The sequence below is a fragment of the Panthera uncia genome, chromosome D4, assembly GCF_023721935.1.
Source record: "Panthera uncia isolate 11264 chromosome D4, Puncia_PCG_1.0, whole genome shotgun sequence".
Classification (NCBI taxonomy): domain Eukaryota; kingdom Metazoa; phylum Chordata; class Mammalia; order Carnivora; family Felidae; genus Panthera; species Panthera uncia.
Genome location: NC_064807.1, coordinates 37618299 through 37639920, shown reverse-complemented (window position 1 = coordinate 37639920; position 21622 = coordinate 37618299). Strand labels below are relative to the sequence as shown.

Below are 21622 nucleotides of genomic sequence, written 5' to 3'. Positions count from 1 at the left end.
AGTGAATGCTAAGGAATTTTCTCAGAGTTTTGTAAATTATCTTGCTGCCCCTCCATGTTTTCTATCTCTTCTCCATTTTAGCTTCCTCACCTCATTATTTTTTATTCCGTTCGTGCCCTATTTGTTTATCTCTGTCTTGCCACACATCAGACCTATTCTCTCTCCATCTGTCTTCTCTGGAAGACAACATAATACTCTTAAGTGACAGTTCTTTGTGTAAGCTGAATTTGAGTTTGCAATGGTTGGATTCATTTCTACTTCTTTGAAGTATTGTTGGGGGTGACTTGGGGGATATTCAGCAGTAAGTATGTATAGTTTTCAGCAATGGGGAAAGAAATGTCGTGAAAGCTGTGTGCTTTCTTTATTGTGCTTTGCAAATTCCAGTTCAGAAATGCTGGATTTTCATTTGTTAAAGAGTTACTGATTTAATAAACCTGATTAATCTGATAGAAAATTAGAAGTAGCAAAATGGAGAGATTAGCATCCACACATGAATAGAAAACAAAATAATAATAGTAGCTTTTGGTTTGCTTATTATTTCCAGTCACTTTGAGTGTTATTGTAAATGTCCACTTTACAACAGCAGCTCAGGATCTTACAATTAATAAAAAGGTATAGTGGTTTTGTAAGTGAGCTTTATAAAGTATTCTGGGAACTCTGAAAGTAAAGGTGCCTGGGGCTACATAATCTGAAGGTAAATAACTATTTTCTTATCTGCAGTAGTCTTATTAGAGCACAGAGCTATGAGGTGGAAAGGTCTTAGTTTTGATATCAGTCAGATATCAATCAGATCAGACTTGGGTTCATTTTAAATGACAGCTCTCTTGCTTACAAGCTTCATCAGGTTCGGGGAAACACTTTATCTTTCTGAGCCTCAATTTTCTTATTTAAAAATGTGTGTATCTAATATGAAACTGTTGGTAGGGTTAAAGGAAATGTATGTGTGTGAAGCACATATGCTCTGTTTAAGAAGACAGGGATACAGGAAGGCTATTTCATAAATAGTTTCATTTCCTACAGTAGACATAATGTTAGTTTATTGCCAAAAATAGTCACTCATGGAGACTATTTAATTCCCTGGGAGAATTACTGTTATGGTAGATGCAATAGCAATCAATTCTTATATGCAGTTTTATTATTATTTTTTACTGAATAGCATATTTTTAAAGGCCCCAAATAACAAGTTATTGCTTTAATTTATGGATTACAACCAAGTTTACATTTTAGACATCAGTGGTGAATATATGTTTGGAAACTTTGTCTCCTGAAGGGAGTATTTGGTAGTCAATTTATACCTGAGGAATAAAGTTTTTTTTTTTTTTTTTTAATCAGCAAAATGACATGGAAAATTAAACACTTTGTTACTTAGGGAAGCTACTAACAGACATCCAATCAGATTGAATAAGGCTTTTAAGCCTATTATTTCTTTCTTCTTCTCTGTCCCCAAATCCTCTTGTAGCTGAATTAGATTACTTTTGATTGATAGTTTCAGATAATTGTTGATGTTTTATTACATAGACTTTTTGGTACCCCTACATAATAGTGGCTATCGAAATATGATTGCTTAGTAAAAGTCTGAGTTATGTGACCTTGAGAAAGTAATCTTTTTGACTTTCCACTTCCACATCTGTAAAATGTGGTATTAGCAGGTTATATTATGGAAAGAGTAAAAACTCAGGAAATTTTCTTATGTTTTCAGATAAGATATTCGAAATGCTGCATTAGTAATTGCAAAAACATACATTGATTTCTTCTTTCAGCTGAATTTAAGGGTTCTGAATTGGTTCATGAAAAGAATAGCAAAAATGGGCTCAGAGAAAGCATAATCTTTCAGCAGCCCTTCTCAGTACACACATGGTACTTCTGTGTGCAGACCAGGAAACCAAGCCACCGGGGGATGCAGACTACTAAGTCACCCCAAGCAAAGTACAGGAGAGAAGAGAAGCCACATTAAATATCCCTCCAATATGCCATTCTCTTCCCGGAGGACTTCCTATCGGAAATTTGAGCCTGTCCTTTTCTGAGTAAAGTTTATAATCTTTATCTCTGTTCATATCCAGATTCAACAGGGGGAGATCATAAGGGCCACCAACTGAATTTAGGAGGCACTGATTGATGGGGAAGGATAAAAATATCTATAGCTTCGTGATAGCCAAGTAGGCGATATGATGATAGATTGCAGTCCTCCTAATTTTTGTAGAAAAGATTCCCAAACAGAAGAAACCATAAGGAACAACAATGGGGAAATGGCAGAAGTAGAGTTATTTGAAAAGTGATGGGAAAAAGCCCTAGAAAATGGATCTTGGCTGAAGAGCATGAACTTGAGGTAGTTGGGTGGGGAGCGAAGTTGAAACAGTAGGGTTATAATATTCTTTCCTCCCCCGCCCCTGCCTTTCTGCAGTTTAGTCTGCATTGAAAACATCTCTATACTGTCCTTTAAGGCTTTACCCTGAGGAATTGTTCAGTCACAGCTGACAAAGCTGTATATTGTTCTGCCTGGGTATCGTCATTGAGATCTCACAAACTCAATGAAAGTCCTGTCTCTGAGAGGGCAGCTGAGAAATGACAGATACTTCTGTACCTCCTCCTGCAGTTGACAAGTCCTAACAGCAGCTGTGGGCTGTGTTTCAGGGTCCCATGGGGACTCTTGGAGTATCCATGCTTTTTCTAAGCACCAAGGATACAGTTTGCTTCGGGTCCACTGGAGAATTGCCTCACTCCAGGCAGGCAAAAGGGCAGGAGGCAGGAACCTGGAGTAATTTCCCTGGAGGATTAATGTTGCCAGTTCAGGAATTGCACCTGAGAATTCTGTGGCCTGAAGTTAATCCTTCTGTGCATTTTTGGTTTCCCTCAAGAAAATTCTGTGCCTGGAGTGAGTGCTCTATGAGCAGTACCTGCCTCTGGAGTCTGATGCTGACCCGTTGTTGTTCCCCTGCAAGGGCAGCCCTTGGAGGGGTCCTCCGCTCTGGTTCTGTCCAAGAAATATGCTGGCCTGTTGCATGTTGGTCCTTAACACTGAAAATGTGGTAGCAAATCGTGGCAGACTGCCCAACAATCCGAATTCCTCTGAGTTTAACTAGGGAGTGAGAAACAGAAGGGCTGAATGGGCATTCTCAGAAGCATCTAAATCTTTTCCCTGAGTCACCATGTTTGGGGTGAGTTCACAGTTTGGGGGGAGGGCTGCTGTCCTTCTGGGAATGTACTAAGATAGGACAGTATGCATGGAAAATATGTAAAAATGGGTCCCCAGAGAGCAGGTATTGTGAAGTCCGTATTTCTCGTGTGTGTGTGTGTGTGTGTGTGTGTGTGTGAAGTTATGAGTGAGGGTGAGGAGAAAGGAAATAAATATAATACAGTAGATTACAGACAGAATTGATGTGTCTAATAAATTTAAAGAGAAAGTTCGGCCTTTCAGATAACCAGCTGAGTAATAGTAGCAGGCAGCCTGAGGCTCTAATCCCAGACACACCGCAGATTTGTTGTGGAGCCCCTCCTCGTGAGGTGAGCTTCAGCTTGTTGTCTCTGAGCCGGATGTTTTCTGACATTCCTTTCAACACCAGCATTGGACTCCTGCTTTGGTGCGCGTAGCAAATAGGGGAAATTAACTCAAAAGCATCACAAAATATGATTTAAGAGTGTAATTCTGGAAGTGGTTATGAATCTGGTAAATGTCTTTATAAAGTAAGCATGTGCTTTAGGGAATCTGCAGTTAAGGATAGAATGTGCGTACTTTTTGAAGGGATAATGAACCCTTTACTGCCAGCCAACGGTCTTAAAGATAAAAGGAAATAACTTTCAAAACCAAAAGAAGTTTAATCAGCATGTTTGTTAGTGTAACTATACTGTGAAAATCTACCTGTAACAAAATATTCCAATTTCTATATTATGTGTATTTTCCTTTTCAGTAGTTTTTTTTTCCCTGTTAGGAAGTTACTGTGAAAAGGAATGAGGCGATATTATTTTCACCAAAACTTGTTTAAAGTATGTGGATTCTCGGTCAAAGTAATGATTTTGATTTATGTATGTCTGCGTAATTGTGGACTAATTTGCTGTTTCTGTCTCTTATAGTATTAGCTTAGATACGTGACTGTTTATTACATTGAATTGTCATTTGAGTATACATGAAAGAGAAGTTTTCTCTTACTTGAAACAGACTTATATTTATGTGTACTCGCTTGGATTCACCCATCATTTCCAAAGGTGGGGCTTTGCATCTGCACTGTATATGCCTTCCGAAGTAGAGCAGCGAAGGTCATTCATCACTTCCTGCCCTGCTGCTCTCTCTCTCACAGAGTGGGTGGCTAATCCACAGCCATTAGCTTCTGCCTTTACTAGGCTCTTAACTAGCCTTTAGTAAGGCTCTTACTAAAACAGACTGGTAAAGCTAGCATCTGAGTAGCCATCAGGAAATCAGAATAAAGACACTTGTTTTTTTAAAGACTTATTTATTTTTGGGAGAGTGAAGTGGGGGAGGGTCAGGGAGAGGGAGAGGGAGAATTCCAGGCAGGCTCTGCGCTGTCAGCACAGAGCCCGATGTGGGGCTTGAACCCACGGACTGCGAGATCGTGACCTGAGATGAAGTTGGAAGCTCAACCGATTGAGCTACCCGGGTGCCTCTAAAGCCTTATTTTTAACGATAAAAATGAAAATTCTTTACAAGATACTAATTTTTGAAGAAATCTTTTCAGAATATTTCATTTCCTTTCACGGGAGTTAAGTAATATAGCCTGCGACAGTTATTTTCTGGCAGCATTTATCAATGACATTTTTTTTCTAAGTAACTTCGTAGTTTGAGGTGAAATCTTTTTTTATTTTTCCTGAGCAAGAATGAAGGGTTTGAAAAACATTGTGAATTATAAAAAAGGAAATACTCTTCTCTCGTTCCATTTTCCAAAACTAGTTATTAACATTTTAACATGGTTACTGCCCAGGTTTTTCTGATTTTTACTATGAAAACTTTCAAATGCACATTTCACAGTGAAGTATTATTATAGAGAATCCTCACGTGTCCATCATTCAGTTTCAACAGCCTTTGGTTCATGGCCAGTCCTGTTGCTTTTGTCCTCTTTCATTTCTTAGAAGTAAATCAGACATTTCACAATTTTATTCATAAATATTTCAACCCGGGTACTTTTTACATATATACTTTAAAAATATTTTAAAAGTATAGTTTATTTAAAAAAATAGGGAAAGCTAAGGCACCCTTTGGATTTCTCTGTGATCTGAGACTACCATTTTTATCTGTCTACACCTAAAAGTAACTTATACTGTAATTGATTTTAGAATGTGCCCTTTTAATTCATTGTTGAATATAATGAAAGTCTGTATGTATACATATTTATATGTAAGCATATATTGTTATTTCATTTATGTATATATGTGTGTGTGTGTGTGTGTATATCTATATATATATACACATTTTTTTAATATAGGTGAACAATGCCAAATTCTTCTGCAACTCTAAATTTCATGTTTGAAATCTGGATTCCTTTTTGTTTGTTTGTTTATTTTGAAAGAGAGAGAGAGTGCAAGCTGGGGAGGGACAGAGAGGGAGAGAGAGAATCCCAAGCAGGTTTCATGCTGTCAGTGTGGAACCTGATGCTGGACTGGATCTCCCAAACTGTGAGATCATGACCTGAGCCGAAATCAAGAATGGGAGACTTAACTGACTTAGCCACCTAGTGCCCCGGATTGTGAATTTATTGTTAATAAGTGAATCTAACCTGTTTGTATTTATTGTGAATACAAATATTTGAATTTATTTTAGTCCCTTTGTTTCGTGTTTTTCATTGACTATGATTTTCCCTTTTTTCGTTTTTTTTCCCCCCTCTGTTCCCAAGTTCTTTCAGATTGCTTGAGTATTCTTTGTTGCGTCTTTTTTCTCCTGGTTTATAAATTATATCCATTTCTGGTTTCTTTCTTTCCTTTCTTTCTTTCTTTCTTTCTTTCTTTCTTTGTTAATTTAAATCTTTTAACATGCATACTTGGCTTATTTTTCTAGTGGAGTTTGAAGTGAATATTTCTGTTCTCCTATGACTAGAATTTTGAAGCCAGAAATATTTTAATTATTTGTGTTTTTTTCACAGTTAGTAAGGTGAATTAGATCTTTTATGCCTTTGTCAGTTAGATCTTATATGCCTTTTCAACAGTGGATTTGTTTTGTTTGGTTGGAACCTGGTGGCTTTGCTCAGGCTCTGGTCAAAACTGAATACTTCAGGGGCGCCTGTGTGACTCAGTCAGTTAAGTGTCCAACTTTGGCTCGGGTCATGATCTTGTGTTTCACAAGTTTGAGCCTCGCATCAGGCTCTGTGCTGACAGCTCAGAGCCTGGAGACTGCTTCAGATTCTGTGTCTCCCTCTATCTCTGCCCCTCCCCCCACTCACATTTGATGTCTCTCTCTCAAAAATAAATAAAAACATTAAAAAAATTAAAAACAAAACTGAATACTTCATAGTATTTTATTCACCTACCATAGCAGCTGCTTCCCTATACTTTGTTTTTCTGATGTAACTATCCCCCCTGTAAGATTCTTAATTATTTCAGTGGTCTTACTAAATTTACTTTTGCCTGAAAGCTCCCTCAAATTCTTATTGGAACTAGTGTGTCCAAATGAAGTAGTTCAAGGAGCAAGGGTACTTCTTAAGCAGGATGCTTGGAAGGATTGCTTTTTTGGGGTATGATAGTGTGATGCTGTACCCAAACAGGCTGTGATTGGTAGGTATTTGAATGGGACAAACAGAACCTCATACAAATTCTTTCTGTCAAAATGAGGTTCACAGTAAGAATGAATGTCAGTGACTGTGCATCTTATGGACCAGCTATTCTGTTTACCTCTCATTGGCTGTGTTGGATCTCACAAGGAATACCTGTCACTCTCATGTCAGTTGTGTTATGTCTCTGTCAGCTCATTTGTTTTGTTCTCTTATAACTAAGGCTTGTGCTTTATCTTAGCCTTTTTTTTCATTATTCTTCCTCTTATCTTTTCAACTCTAACTTCACCACTATTCATTTATTCTCTCAGTGTTTCTCTTCAGTTCCCAAGAGAGAGACTCTAGCCCAGTTCTGCCTTTCAGGTCAGCACTTAGATTGTCTTCCCTCAAGTGAGGAGCCCAACCCTTGTTCTCCTGGTTATGGGTGGAAGAGAAGAATGTAGAATAGTGTGCAGTAGCATATTCCTTGGAGCAGAGGCAGTAGAAAGATTGAAATCTATATTAGTTAGGTTGGGCTGCCATAACAAGTACCACAGACTAGGTAGCTTAAACAACAGAAATTACTTCCTCATGGTTCTGGAGGCTAGGAAGTCCAACATCAAGGTCTAGTAGGGTTTTGTGTCTGGTGAAAACTCTTCCTAGCTTGTGGATAGTCACGTCCTCACTGTGTCCTCACATGCCTTTTCTTTGGTACTTGCATGTGGAAAGAGGGAGGGAAAAAGGGATAGATAAATAGCTCTTCCTCTTATAAGACCATTAATTCTATTGGATGAGGACCATTCCCTTATGACCTCATTTAACCTTAAGTATGTCCGAACAGCCCTACGTCCAAATACAATCACATTGAAGTTTACAACTTTAGCATATGAATTTTGGGGGATAAGTTCAGTTGATAGCAGCATTATAAAGTACTAGAACTCAGCCTTTTAAACTCTTGGTCAGGACCCATCTTAATTTCTGGAACAGTCATACCACACCCTCTTCTCATATTCTGTATCTTGGTGATTGATATTCCTATCCAGTCATAAACTCAAGCAGGAATGTGGGGTTCATCCTAGGCTCATCGTCCTTGCTTCCACATTACCAGGTCCTGTTGCTTATAGCTTTTCATTAATTCTTGAATCTGTCTCTCGTTTTCATTTATTCACTTTCATGTCTGTTTTTGAAAATGCCTCTTACCTGGCTTTCTTGTTTCCAGTTTCTCTTTTTACACGTCTTCCACACCATTATCACAGTGATGTTTCTAAAACAAAGTTTGACCATGTCATCCACTATACCAAATAAACTTCAAAATTAAATGCCTAGGGGCGCCTGGGTGGCTCAGTCAGTTAAGTGCCCTGTCTCTTGATTTGGGCTCAGGTCATGATCTCATGGTCATGAGATTGAGCCCTGCATTGGGCTCTATGGTGGGCTGGAAACTGCTTAAGATTCTCTCTCTCCCACAACCCCTCTCTCCTCTCTCTCTCCTCTCTCTTCTCTCTCTCTCTCTCTCTCTCTCTCTCTCTCAAAAACAAGAACAAAAAATGAAAAACCCTAAAAACCAAAATTAAATGTCTGAACTCTTTAAGAATGGTATGCAGAGCCTGTAGTAATTTAGCCTGTACCCACATCTCTAGCCTTATCACCTGTTTTTCCTTTTCTCCAGGCCCAGTCCACGTATAAGGAACTAATGGGGGGACCTGGGTGGTTTAGTCAGTTAGGCGTTCAACTCTTGATTTCAGCTCAGGTCATGGTTTCACGGTTTTTTGGTCAATCCCCATGTCAGGCTTCATGCTGACAGTGCGGAGCCTGCTTGGGATTCTCTCTCTCTCCTCTCTCTGTCTGTCTGTCTTTTCCTCCCTTCATGCTCTCTGTCTGTCTGTCTGTCTGTCTCAATAAACAAACAAACATTAAAAGAAACTACTTGCAGTGCGCAGAAGGAGCTGTGTGCTCTTGCCTCTGTGTGGCCTGAGAGTCATGACTCTCACCCTGACTCCCACCTGATCTTCAGGACTCTGTGTGGGGCTCTTTGCCTCCAGGAAGCCTTCTCTTTCTCTTTAATTTGGGATTGGTGCCCTGCTTTTGTCATTTGTATTTTAATCGTCTGCTTATTATTTTTTTCTTCTATTCGCTTGGCCCATGAGTTCCCAGATCATGTCTTCATTTTTCCAATTCTGCCACCCAACAACATGGCAGTCACATAGGTGCCCCATGTGTTGTTGAATCGGTAAAGAACAGAATTTGAGTTCTTTTCTTGCCCTGTGGTCCCCTTAGCATGTTTCACTTTGGACAGGTAATTTATCTTTCTGTTTTATAAAGGAATGACAGGACTGTCAATTAGCATTTCAGGTATATTGGGAAGGCAAGGTTATTTAATACTTGATTTCCTTTGATTCTGGGGAACAGAATAGAATTAATAAATTCTATTATTATCGAAGGAATTCGGAAAGATTCATAAATGTGAACTTGAAAATAAAAATTTTGTTCACGAATGCCTTTTGATCAAGCCTATGGAAATGAAGGGGAATTTGAAAAGAGCAGATACTAAGAAGAGGTGGAGTGTTTTCTATCGGATGGGTGCACTAACATTGGTGGGTAGGGTGATGTTTCTGTGCTTTTGGAGTCCTTGTTCAGTAACCTTACCCTAGAATGTGAATTGTGATTACAAGTGTAAGGTTTGCTCTCATGGCCAGTTGACATTGTGACAGACTCCCTGCTAATGACTACAGCCTTGCATTTGTCTGCTCCCTTCAGGAATGCCCAGGCCACTGTAAATGAGACAGATGCTAAATTTGTGTGCAGTAAATAGATGCTGAGTGACTGTGACCAGCCACAAAGCATTGTAGCAAGCTCATTTAAAGTTTACTCCTTTGGCCATAGCATCTTTTTTCCTAGATGCCTCCTGAGGCAAGGGAGACAGAAGCAAAATTAAACTATCAGGGCATCATCAGAATAAAAATCTTCTGTACAACAAAGGAAACCATCAGTGAAACAAAAGGCAATTTACAGAATGGAAGAAGATATTTGCAAATGATGTTTCTGATAAAGGATCAGTATCCCAAAATAAAGAGCTTACAACACTCAACCTAAACACCCCACTCAACTTATAAAGCTCAACCTAAAAACAAATAATCCAATTAAAAATGGGCAGAAGACATGAACAGACATTTCTCCAAAGAAGATATCCAAATGGCCAACAGACACATGAAAAGATATTCATCATCACTTACCATCGGGGAAATGCAAATCAGTACTACAATGAGGTATCACTTCACACCTGTCAGGATGGCTAAAATCAGCAACACAAGAAACAACAGGTTTTGGTGAGGATGTGGAGAAAAAAGAACCCTCTTGCACTGTTGGTGGGAATGCAAACTGGTGCATCCACTGTGGAAAACAGTATGGAGGTTCCTCAAATAGTGAAAAATAGAATTACTTTATGATCCAGCAATCGTACTACTGGGTATTTACCCAGAAAATACAAAAACACTAATCCTGAAAGGATGCATGCACCTGGCTGATTATAGCAGTACTATAATGAAATAGCCTAATTATGGAAGCTGTCCAACTGTCCATGGATTGATGAATGGATAAAGAAGGTGTGAGACACACACACGTGCGCGCGCGCGCGCGCGCGCACACACACACACACACACACTGGGATATTATTCAGCCATAAGACAATGAAATCTTGCTATTTGCAATGACATGGATGGAGCTAGAGAGTATAATGCTAAAGGAAATAAGAGAAAGAAATACCATATAGTTTCACTCATGTGTGGAATTTAAGAAACAGAACAAATGAGCAAAGGGAAAAAAAAGACAAATCAAGAAACATACTCTTCTAGAGAACAAACTGATGATTAACCAGAGGGGAGTCGGGGTGGGGGGATGGGTTAAACAGGTGATGAGGAATGAAGAGTGCACTTGTCATGAGCACAGGGTGATGTATGGAATTATTGAATCTCTATATTGTACACTTGAAATTAATATAATACTGTATGTTAACTAACTGGGATTAAAAGCAAAACATAAAAAATAAAGTTTTACCCCTTTCACGGTTGAATTGTTTAAGATAACTAGAAAATTTTATGCGTTTAGGACAGTTTCTCTTTCTGGGTTATTTTTAGCCAGAAGCTTATTTTCACTTGTTAGTTGCCATATAATCTGCATTGGACAGAAAGATCTATTATATGCCTGAAGCACTGATTCTTTACTGCATACAATCTGTGCCCACACATTACCAGTACAACTTCTTGAAAAATAAAATGATTAGTCAATTAATCAGGTCCTATTTCTAAGTAAAACCAAATGTGATCTGATTTTTATCCCCTGCTGAAACTAGTATTATCAACTAGTCGTTGCACAGTCATTGGGTCCAGCTCAAATCTTTAGAGATTTGTAAAGAGATTTATGCAAGAAGCATAAAGGCCTTAAAGTAAAAATGATTTTCAAAACTTGATTTTCCCCTAAGGAAATATATGTATAAGTGGGATTGCCAGATAAAATGGATGTCTAATTAGAAATATGAATTTTAGATAATCAAAAAATTGTTTAGTTGTATGTGCCAAGTATAGCACAGGATATGCTTATACTGAAAAATTATTTATCTGAAATTCAAATTTATTTGAATTTGAAATTTATTTGAATTTTTTTGCATCCTGTATTTTTACTTGCTAAATCTGGCAACCTTAATATTGATATAAAATTTTAAAAGCCCCAAAGAAATGCAGTGCAAAATAAGTTTCTCGGTGTCCCTTAGTCCCTCATAATCCCACTATTAGTGTCTTTGGAAAGTTTGCAGAAATATTCTGTGCTTTTGTAAACATGTATATATTAATTTTATTTACATAAACATTTCCCTCCCCTTTTATACAAATACTAACAACTTAATACATTGTCTTGCACAGTCTTTTTTTTAATTTTAATTTTTTTAAATTTACATCCAAATTAGTTAGCATATAGTGCAACAATGATTTCAGGAGTAGATTCCTTAATGCCCCTTACCCATTTAGCCCATCCCTCTCCAGTAACCCTCTGTTTGTTCTCCCTATTTATAAGTCTCTAATGCTTTGTCCCCCTCCCTGTTTTTATATTATTTTTGTTTCCCTTCCCTTATGTTCATCTGTTTTGTCTCTTAAAGTCCTCATATGAGTGAAATCATATGATATTTGTCTTTCTGTGACTAATTTCACTTAGCATAATACCCTCTGGTTCCATCCACATAGTTGCAAATGGCAAGATTTCATTCTTTTTGATTGCCGAGTAATACTCCATTGTGTGTGTGTGTGTGTGTGTGTGTGTGTGTGTGTGTGTGTGCGCGCGTGCGTGTGTGTGTGATATATATATGACACATCTTTATCCATTCATCCATCGATGGACATTTGGGCTCTTTCCATACTTTGGCTATTGTTGATAGTGCTGCTATAAACATTGGGATGCATGTGTCCCTTCGAAACAGCACACCTGTGTTCCTTGGATAAATGCCTAGTAGTACAATTGCTGGGTTGTAGGGTAGTTCTATTTTTAGTTTTTTGAGTTACCTTCATACTGTTTTCCAGAGTGCCTGCACCAGTTTGCATTCCCACCAGCCGTGCAAAAGAGATCCTCTTTCTCCGCATCCTCGCCAACATCTGTTGTTGCCTGAGTTGTTAATGTTAGCCATTCTGACAGGTGTGAGGTGGTATCTCATTGTGGTTTTGATTTGTGTTTCCCTGATGATGAGTGATGTTGAGCATTTTTTCATGTGTCCGTTGGCCATCTGGATGTCTTCTTTGGAGAAGTGTTTATTCATGTCCTTTGCCCATTTCTTCAGTGGATTATTTGTTTTCTTGGGTGTTGAGTTTGATAAGTTCTTTATAGATTTTGTATACTAACCCTATATCTGATATGTCGTTTGCAAATATCTTCTCCCATTCTGTCAGTTGCCTTTTAGTTTTGCTGATTGTTTCCTTCGCTGTGCAGAAGCTTTTTATTTTGATGAGGTCCCAGTAGTTCATTTTGCTTTTGTTTCCCTTGCCTCCGGAGACATGTTGAGTAAGAAGGTGCTGCGGCCAAGATCAAAGAGGTTCTTGCCTACTTTCTCCTAGAGGATTTTGATGGCTTCCTGTCTTACATTTAGGTCTTTAATCCACTTTGAGTTTATTTTTGTGTATGGTGTAAGAAAGTGGTCCAGGTTCATTTTTCTGCATGTTGCTGTCCAGTTTTTCCAGCACCACTTGCTGAAGAGACCATCTTTATTCCATTGGATATTCTTTCCTGCTTTGTCAAAGTTTAGTTGCCTATACATTTGTGGGTCCATTTCTGGGTTCTCTATTGTGTTCCATTGATCTGAGTGTCTGTTTTTGTGCCAGTACCATACTATCTTGATGATTACAGCTTTGTAGTATAGCTTGAAACCTGGGATTGTGATGCCTCCTGCTTTGGTTTTCTTTTTCAAGAACGCTTTTGTTCTTCGGGGTCTTTTCTGGTTCCATACAAATTTTAGGATTATTTCTTCTAGCTCTGTGAGGAATGCTGGTGTCATTTTGATAGGGATTGCATTGAATATGTAGATTGCTTTGGGTAGTATCGACATTTTAACAATATTTGTTCTTCCTATCCAGGAGCATGGAATATTTTTCTGTTTTTTGGTGTGTTCTTCAACTTCTTTCATAAGCTTTCTATAGTTTTCAGTTTATAGATTTTTCACCTCTTTGGTTAGATTTATTCCTAAGTATTTTATGGTTTTTTGTGTAACTGTAAATGGGATCGATTCCTTAATTTCTCTTTCTGTTGCTGCATTGTTGGTGTATAGGACTGCAACCAATTTTTGTGTGTTGATTTTCTGTCCTGCAGCTTTGCTGAATTCATGAATCAATTCTAGCAGTTTTTTTGTTGGAATCTTTTGGGTTTTCCACATAGAGTATCATGTCATCTGCGAAGAGAAAGTTTAACCTCCTCCTAGCTGATTTGGATACCTTTTATTTCTTTTTTTTTGTCTGATTAATTGTTTTGTGGATATTGAACCAGCTCTGCATCCCAGGTATAAATTCCACTTGGTCATGGTGAATAATATTATTTTTTTTAATGTATTGTTGGAGCTGGTTGGCTAATATCTTGTTGAGGATTTTTGCATCCATGTTCATCAAGGAAATTGTTCTATAGTTCTCCTTCTTAGTGGGTCTCTGTCTGGTTTTGGAATCAAGGTAATGCTGGCTTCATAGAAGAAGTTTGGAAGTTTTCCTTCCCTTTCTATTTTTTGGAACAGCTTCAAGAGAATATGTGTTAACTCTTCCTTAAATGTTTGGTAGAATTCCCCTGGAAAGCCATCTGTCCCTGGACTCTTGTTTTTTGGGAGATTTTTGATTACTAATTCCATTTCCTTACTGGTTATGGGTCTGTTCAAATTTTCTATTTCTTCCCGTTTCAGTTTTGGTAGTGTATATGTTTCTAGGAATTTGTCCATTACTTCCAGATTGCCCATTTTACTGGCGTAGAATTGCTCATAATATTCTCTTATTATTGTTTTTATTTCTGCTGTGTTGGTTGTGATCTCTCCTCTTTCATTCTTGATTTTATTTATTTGGGTCCTTTCCTTTTTCTTTTTGATCAAACTGGCCAGTGGTTTATCAGTTTTGTTAATTCTTTTGAAGAACCAGCTTCTGGTTTCATTGATCTGTTCTACTTTTTTTTTGGTTTTGAGAGCATTAGTTTCTGCTCTGATCTTTATTATTTCCTGTCTTCTGGTGGTTTTGGGTTTTATTTGCTGTTCTTTATCCAGCTCTTTAAGGCATAAAGTTAGGTTGTGTATGAGAGCTCTCTTCCTTCTTTAGGAAGGCCTGGATTGCTATATTTTCCGCTTATGACCGCCTTTGCTGCATCCCAGAGGTTTTGGGTTGTGGTGTTATCATTTTCATTGGCTTCCGTATGCTTTTTAATTTCCTCTTTAACTTCTTGGTTAGCCCATTCATTCTTTAGTAGGATGTTCTTCAGTCTCCAGGCATTTGTTATCTTTCCAAATTTTTTCTTGTGGTTGATTTCGAGGTTCATAGCGTTGTGGTCTGAAAATATGCACAGTATGATCTCGATTTTTGCAGTCTTTTTATCTAACTGTGCATTTCCACCACGTGATCTTTGCAGTACAATATGGAAAATATGGGGCTGTGTGAAAGAGTGAATGTGGGCTTTGAAATCAGGCAGAGTTGGATTCAAATCTGGGTTCTTTGCTTAGTGGCTTCATGACCTTGAGTCAGACCTGAGTCTCTCCCTCCCTCTGTTGTCTTATCTGGAAGATGGAGCGGATATATGCAAGGCAGTGGAAGATATTGTGGAGAGCATGAGGGTCAGTGTCCCTACTCCCGTGATGTAATGTGTGCAGACTGCCCTTGCCCAGCACTGTAGAGCTTCATAGGTGCTGAATTCATTGAGCCTTTTATGGGTGTGTCTTGTAGTTCTAAGTGTCATGGCTACTGAAACAGGATCGGCTGTAACCAAATAGTGGTTCAATTACATGGGCAGTAACTAGAGGGACTAGTGTACGGCAGGTATGTTTTTGACACTGTTAAAAAATGCATATTTTCATTGTGCTGAGGGATTTAGCACCTTGAAATATAACAGCCATGTTTTTTAATGTATGTCGAATATTGATGTAAGGAGGCTTATTTTCTCTTGGAGATTTTTCTTGAAATCTTGGATTTTAAAAGTGATTTTTTTAAACATACATGGACATGATATAAATGGTGAATGTTACTGATCTTTCTTTCATGTACCCACCCGTAGTTTCCAAAGTGCTTCATTCTGAGTTACTCAAACCTTTGCCTGGATTGTTGGTTGCGTTATCTACCCCAGTCCATTTCAGACTCCATGCAGTTTGGGCCTCTGTTTTTTTCCTTTGGTTTCTCATTGTGTAGGGCAAAGTCAACATAGTTTTGAACTTGGAAAGAGGAAGAGGATGGTAAAGCAGATCTTCCTTTTAACAAGAGGACCATATTGTAGAAGTTAAATTGTTAATTGGCTCTGGAGCCAAGCTGCCTGGGTTCACCTCTGGCTCTGTGATGTACCCGTGGTATGACCCTGCACAAGTTACTTACTCTCCCACTTCCTCAGTTTCCTCATTTGTAAAGCGAATGGATAGTGTGAAGATTAAACGGGTTAGTTGGATAACATGTTCTGAACGGTGCCCAGGATGTGGTAGTTGTTATGTATGTTTGCTGTTTTCACCACTGCTTCTGCCCCAGCATTGGAGTCACCTACTTGTTACCGTATCCACATCTCATTTCCTCTCTTTACTGCCCCTCTGACCCATCATCCTCACTCCTAGACTGAATTGTCCAGAAAAACCCCACGAATTTGGTATCTTCTGACATGTATTGGATCTACTTTACGTCTTACCCATGGGCCATGACCCACTGTTATCACCCAGGTACCCCTTTGTTTCCACATGGTGGTGAGATAGGTGAAGGGGGAGGATTGATGGTGAGGTGAGAAGGAAAATCCATGCAGTTTGATGGAAAGTTGTGGTTACAGATGAGTTTTTTTATACTTAGAGCTGAATCCTGGGGATGAAGTATAGGTCATAGAAAGGAGCAATTTTTTTTAACCTCTTGTCTCTTTGTCATGGCTACTAATTGTAAAAACTAGAAAACCTCAAAAAAGCCACATATTTATTTTAGGGACATCAGAGAAGAAAAATCATGGAACTCATTTTTTATCTCTGAAATCCAGAGGAATGGAGCTCTCCTCTGGGAGCCAGTGTCAGTGACTTGCAGCTGAATTGAGCTTTTTTTGTCCTCTTTCTTTCTTTTCTTCTTCTTCTTCTTCTTCTTCTTCTTCTTCTTCTTCTTCTTTTTTAATCCTTTATGATAAGAGTTTCTCTGGGAAAAAGAAAGTAATTCTCTTTCCACATAACTGACTTGAGGTTCAACTTTGGAATGGCAGTGTTTTTCTCAGTAGGGAACTGCTTACTCTGTACTTTCTCTGTAGACTCCTCATAGATCACTGGGTCTGTAAATCCACAGGCTACCACCCGTTCCACGTCATCAATACTGCCTGTCTTTCAGAGTTAATTTTTCAAAGGGGGAAGAAGATAGAGCTAACTTTATTGTGCATACCAAACACTCGTGTATATAGTTTTTTCCTTTCAAAACTTTGAGTGTCACTCATTTGCAGTTAGAGTTTTCTAGTTCAGTAAAGATAGATAAGTGACTTAACAAGGACCTATAGCTGGTAAATGGTCAAGCTGAAATATTAATTCAGGTTATCAGACTCCCTAGTTCATGCAGTTTCATTACTATCATGCTTCCTCTTGGACATATATCAATTATAGACCTTCTTTATATTGGGGTATCTTTACTTTTATTTGTTAATTGTCAGAAGTTGGTAAGTTTTTGAGGGTGGACCTAATAGTATACTATTGTATGACGTGTCCTTGTAAGTTAGGATAAAAATATGACGAGCTTATTTTAGAGATCTCCCTGTATTTTTCCCCATGAAACCATGCAGTGCATAAATGCTCACCTGTGTGGGCTCAGCCTTGTTCCTGAATATATATTTTATAGTTATGAGTTATACTCTTGGAAATTTGTATACCTTATTTATCTCATTTATCACACTATACCCACTGATTAAGTTTTCTAGGAAACGGAGGTTTGGATGATGGGCCCCTGGCACAGGCCTGTACTGTGATTTAGGGTTCAATTCCACGTTAGAGCTGGGGTGTTCTCATTTGACACCAGGGCATTTTATAAAACAAGTGCTAGTAGTTGAGCTATTTGACTATTGGAAGTGGACTTGATGGTTTCAATAGTATATTCTAAATTGGCGCCAGGAGAGTCGATAAGAACTGTTCCCTGTTATCACACAGAGCTAATTACAAGCGTTGGTGGTCTATATGTCTGCTCACGTACATCACATACTTCATTTTTTCCAGATGCATTTTCTGTTAAAGAGACAACAGGGATGGCTTGTTCCTTCTCAGACAAATCCTGTTTCATCTTCCAAAAGTGAGGAAGTCTGGTTGTAGGTTTTTTTTTCTCCCTTGAAGGAGTGGCTGAGGGTTTTCTGCAAGGCAGAGGATAGGTGTGACTAAGGAGAAGATTTATAAATTGTTGGAGGAGATGTGGTTAGCAAACAGTAGATGTGGTAAGTGATATGGACATTGTCATTGGAAATCTGTAGCTGGTACTTTAAAGAGTCTAGGTAAATATTTTCAGAAAAGGTGAGTCTATGTGAGTTGAAGGAGTCGAGAAGGTTTATTTTGATTGAGGGAGAAGAGAATATAATCAAGAGGGTATTTTGAAAACCTTTGAAAACCCTTCTTCCATTTAACACTGTGCTCTCTTTTATTCAGCATTTCATTCATGATTTAATGTATTAGCTCCCCGTGGTTCACATATTCTTTGAGTGTCATAGTTCATTTCTAATTGGTATGCGTATATTGTCTCCCCAGTTAAGACTATGAGTAGTCAAGGGCAATATCACATCTTATGCTTTTTAAGTTTTAATGTTCTTCCCCACAGAATTTCCCATGCCAAGCCAAGTATGTCCTTACTCTGTGGGTGAGAATCTGTAAGTGAATCCAAGATTATAGTGGGCTGTGTTGAGACGTTCTTAAAGAAATATTTTGGGGGCGCCTGTGTGGGTCAGTTGGTTAGGTGTCCGACTTCGGCTGAGGTCATGATCTCACAGACTGTGGGTTAGGGCCCTGTGTCAGGCTCTGTGCCAGTAGCTCTGTGCTGGCAGCTCGGGGTCTGGAGCCTGCTTTTGGATTCTATGTGTCTCTCTCTCTCTCTGCCCCCCTCCAAAATAAATAGGGGCACCTGGGTGGCTCAGTCGGTTGAGCAACCGACTTCGGCTCAGGTCATGATCTCACAGCTCGTGAGTTCGAGCTCCGCGTCAGGCTCTGTGCTGACAGCTCGGAGCCTGGAGCCTGCTTTGGATTCTGTGCCTCCCTCTCTCTCTGCCCCAACCCACTCTCATTCTGTCTCTCTCTCTCTCTCAAAAATAAATAAACATTAAAAAAATAAAATAAATAAACATTAAATTAAAATATTTTGGGTACATCTATCACTCTATTTAAAACAGATTGTATGCCTTTTACTTTACTATGCTAGTGTTACCTGCAACTGTAATTTTGAGTAAGTCCAAAAATGATTACTTTTTCCTACATAGAAAACTATCTTAAGTTAAATCAACAAGATTTTAATGATCAAAGGAATTATAGTAGCATCAAGTACTTTTTAAAGTATATAGTTTTAAAGTTGTGGTAAAACATAACCATTCCATTTTATTTTTTCTCCCCAGAGTTCTGTTTTAGTTGCTGTTTAAAATCATTGTAGAGAAGAACGCTGAAATTTGGAAAAACATGTTAGAAACTATAGGTAAGACCTATTTTTTCTTCTTCTTATTTTTTTAATGTTTATTCTCTAGAGAGAGGTAGAGTGTGAATGGGGGAGGGGCAGGGAGAGAGGGAGACACAGAATTCAAAGCAGGCTCCAGGCTCTGAGCTATCAGCACAGAGCCTGACGTGGGGCTCGAACTCACAAACCGTGAGATCATGACCTGAGTTCAAGTGGGACACTTAACTGATTGAGCCACCCAGGTGCCCCTATTCTTTCTTATTTTTATAAAAATCAAACCTTTGTCCATTGGGATCTTTGAAATGGTTTTTCTACATAGCAGGATTTTGACTTAAAGTTTTTACAAGTTTTTATCCACTAGAATTATACCAGGGTAATGTGTTTCTGTATTTGATGATTTAATCTGAAGTGTTATAAAAATACCTCATTTTTAAGCAAAAGATAAAGCCATATGAAACGTTCTATCAATTATGAGAAATTTAATGAAACCGTAGTTTAATGTAAACCTAGTTGATTTATGGACCCACTTCTGGTTAATGGTTGTGTATGGGTAGCACCAGAAAGTTTAACAGTATTTTTAATATTGAAAGAAGCTCAATGCCTGCTTTATTTGTGGCAGTTGAAATACTACTGAGCTTTGCTTTTAAGTTGATGATGAACAATAACGGTAACAAACATTTAGTGACAGTTTAAGGCAGTTTAATTTCTGCATGAGATAATTTAGGTTGAAATATCCAAATTCATGTGTTAGTCTATTTTTCACTGCTCTTTAGTTTTACAGAAGCTAGTTTGTAGAAATTGTTTGAGGTATATCAGGTATACCCATCCCTTGTCTGATGGCCCAGTGCCTCATATTTTCCAGGGAAGTCTTTGGGTATGATTATCGGAAGGTATCTGAATTTCACCCTGGTGCCTTTATGATTGTGGCTGGTGCCTTGATACCTGCATGGTTTGGGGAGTAGGATGAGAGTAGGTAGCAGGGAAAGGAGAAGGAGCTGTCTTTGTGATAGATGGGATCATGACTATGACTTTTGTTCGTAATGTGCTGTGCCAGTGATGAAAATGCATGGGTGTGTATTTCCCTCATCTTATTTTGTGGTAAAGTCACACACCATAAAGACTACTAGTCCACAAACCAGAGTCTCTCATAAAAAAGTGGATAGCAAAGGGGAAATACAGAATTATTTAAGCTGTCCCCTTCCAATCTTTATTTTGTAAGTTATTACTGATCTGTACACTTTCTGAGAATTGACATGGAAATTAATACTAGATTTGTATTCTGAGATCCCATGGGAAATAAGCCTAGAATAAAATTCTCCTGTCTTTATTATACCTTGTAAAATTATGTGCAAGGGTAAATACTGTTTGTTTAAATTTGAGTATGTGTGTGACCTCATGGTCAATAATAATTCATGCCTTAATTTCCCCATTTCTGTGTAATCCCACATTTGGTGCTATAGAAAGTGTCTGTGGTGATCACACTCTTTGATTACTATAATACAGCAAATGAATGTTAATAGGTACACTTATTACCATGATGAATCCATTAGAACATATATTTGAGTAGTCTCTATTCCTTTAAAACAAATTTGGGTTCATTTGTGAGAGAGTGAGAGATAGTTTTAGGGAGATGTTTTGATTTTTGTTTTTTAAATGTTTATTTATTTATTTTGAGAGACAGAAAGAGCAAGTGTGCTTGCATGGGGGAGGGGCAGAAAGAAGGAGAAAGAGAATCCCAAGCAGGCTCTGCACTGTCAGGGCTTGATGCAGGGCTCAATCTCATGAACAGTGAGATCGTGACCTGATCTGAAACCAAGAGCTGGACGCTTAACCAACTGAGCCTCCCAGGCGTCCTAAGGGAGATGTTTTTAACTGTTATTTGTCATAGAAACTCACCATCTCGTAGTAGCATGCATGTAAAATGGTAGGGATTAGGGCCGGTAGGTAGGGTTACTAGGGATACACTGATTCAAAATACTTACTTTTGCAACTTTATGCCTGATACATAGAGTGATCAATAAACATTTGAATTATTTTGCCTTGATGCCTATATGAATATGCTATTTAATTTTAGGGAAAGACATTTAAAGGATTAAAAAGTAGTGTTTTTAGGGGCGCCTGGGTGGCTCAGTCGGTTAAGCATCTGACTTCGGCTCAGATCTGATCTTACTATTGGTGAGTTCGAGTCCCGCATTGGGCTCTGTGCTGGTAGCTTAGAACCTGGAGCCCGCTTCGGATTCTGTGTCTCCCTCTCTCTCTCTGTGGCCATCTCCTGCTCACATTCTGTGTCTTTCTCTCTCTCAAAAATAAATAAAAACATTTAAAAAAGTAGTGTTTTTGAAGGGTTATACATTGTTGTGATATATTCTCAAGTAAATTCTCAAGTATAGAATATTTGTTCCTTAATATATGAGACTGTCATATTTTGGATGTTTTGCTCATCAGTGACATTGTCTGCATCCACTTATTGGTTATATTTCTAATTTTTCTTGAATGTAAATAATATCTTTTAAAAAGTAATAACACCAGCATTTGCAAGATCACAAAGTGGTTAGTTTTCAGTAGTTTGTATAAGAGCTGACAGTTGGCACCGGA

The 21622-nt window shown here is 38.4% G+C and overlaps 1 protein-coding gene across 9 annotated transcripts in view; it reads left to right on the top strand.

The window, feature by feature from the left end:
• Positions 1-21622, top strand: part of MPDZ (multiple PDZ domain crumbs cell polarity complex component) — a 162550-nt gene that overhangs the window by 9572 nt on the left and 131356 nt on the right. For all 9 annotated transcript variants that reach the window (XM_049617511.1, XM_049617427.1, XM_049617260.1 and 6 more), the window contains exon 2: positions 18972-19048. In XM_049617511.1, the coding sequence (XP_049473468.1) occupies positions 19033-19048 (16 nt within the window). In that variant the 5' untranslated portion in view covers positions 18972-19032. The remainder of the gene's footprint in view (positions 1-18971; positions 19049-21622) is intronic.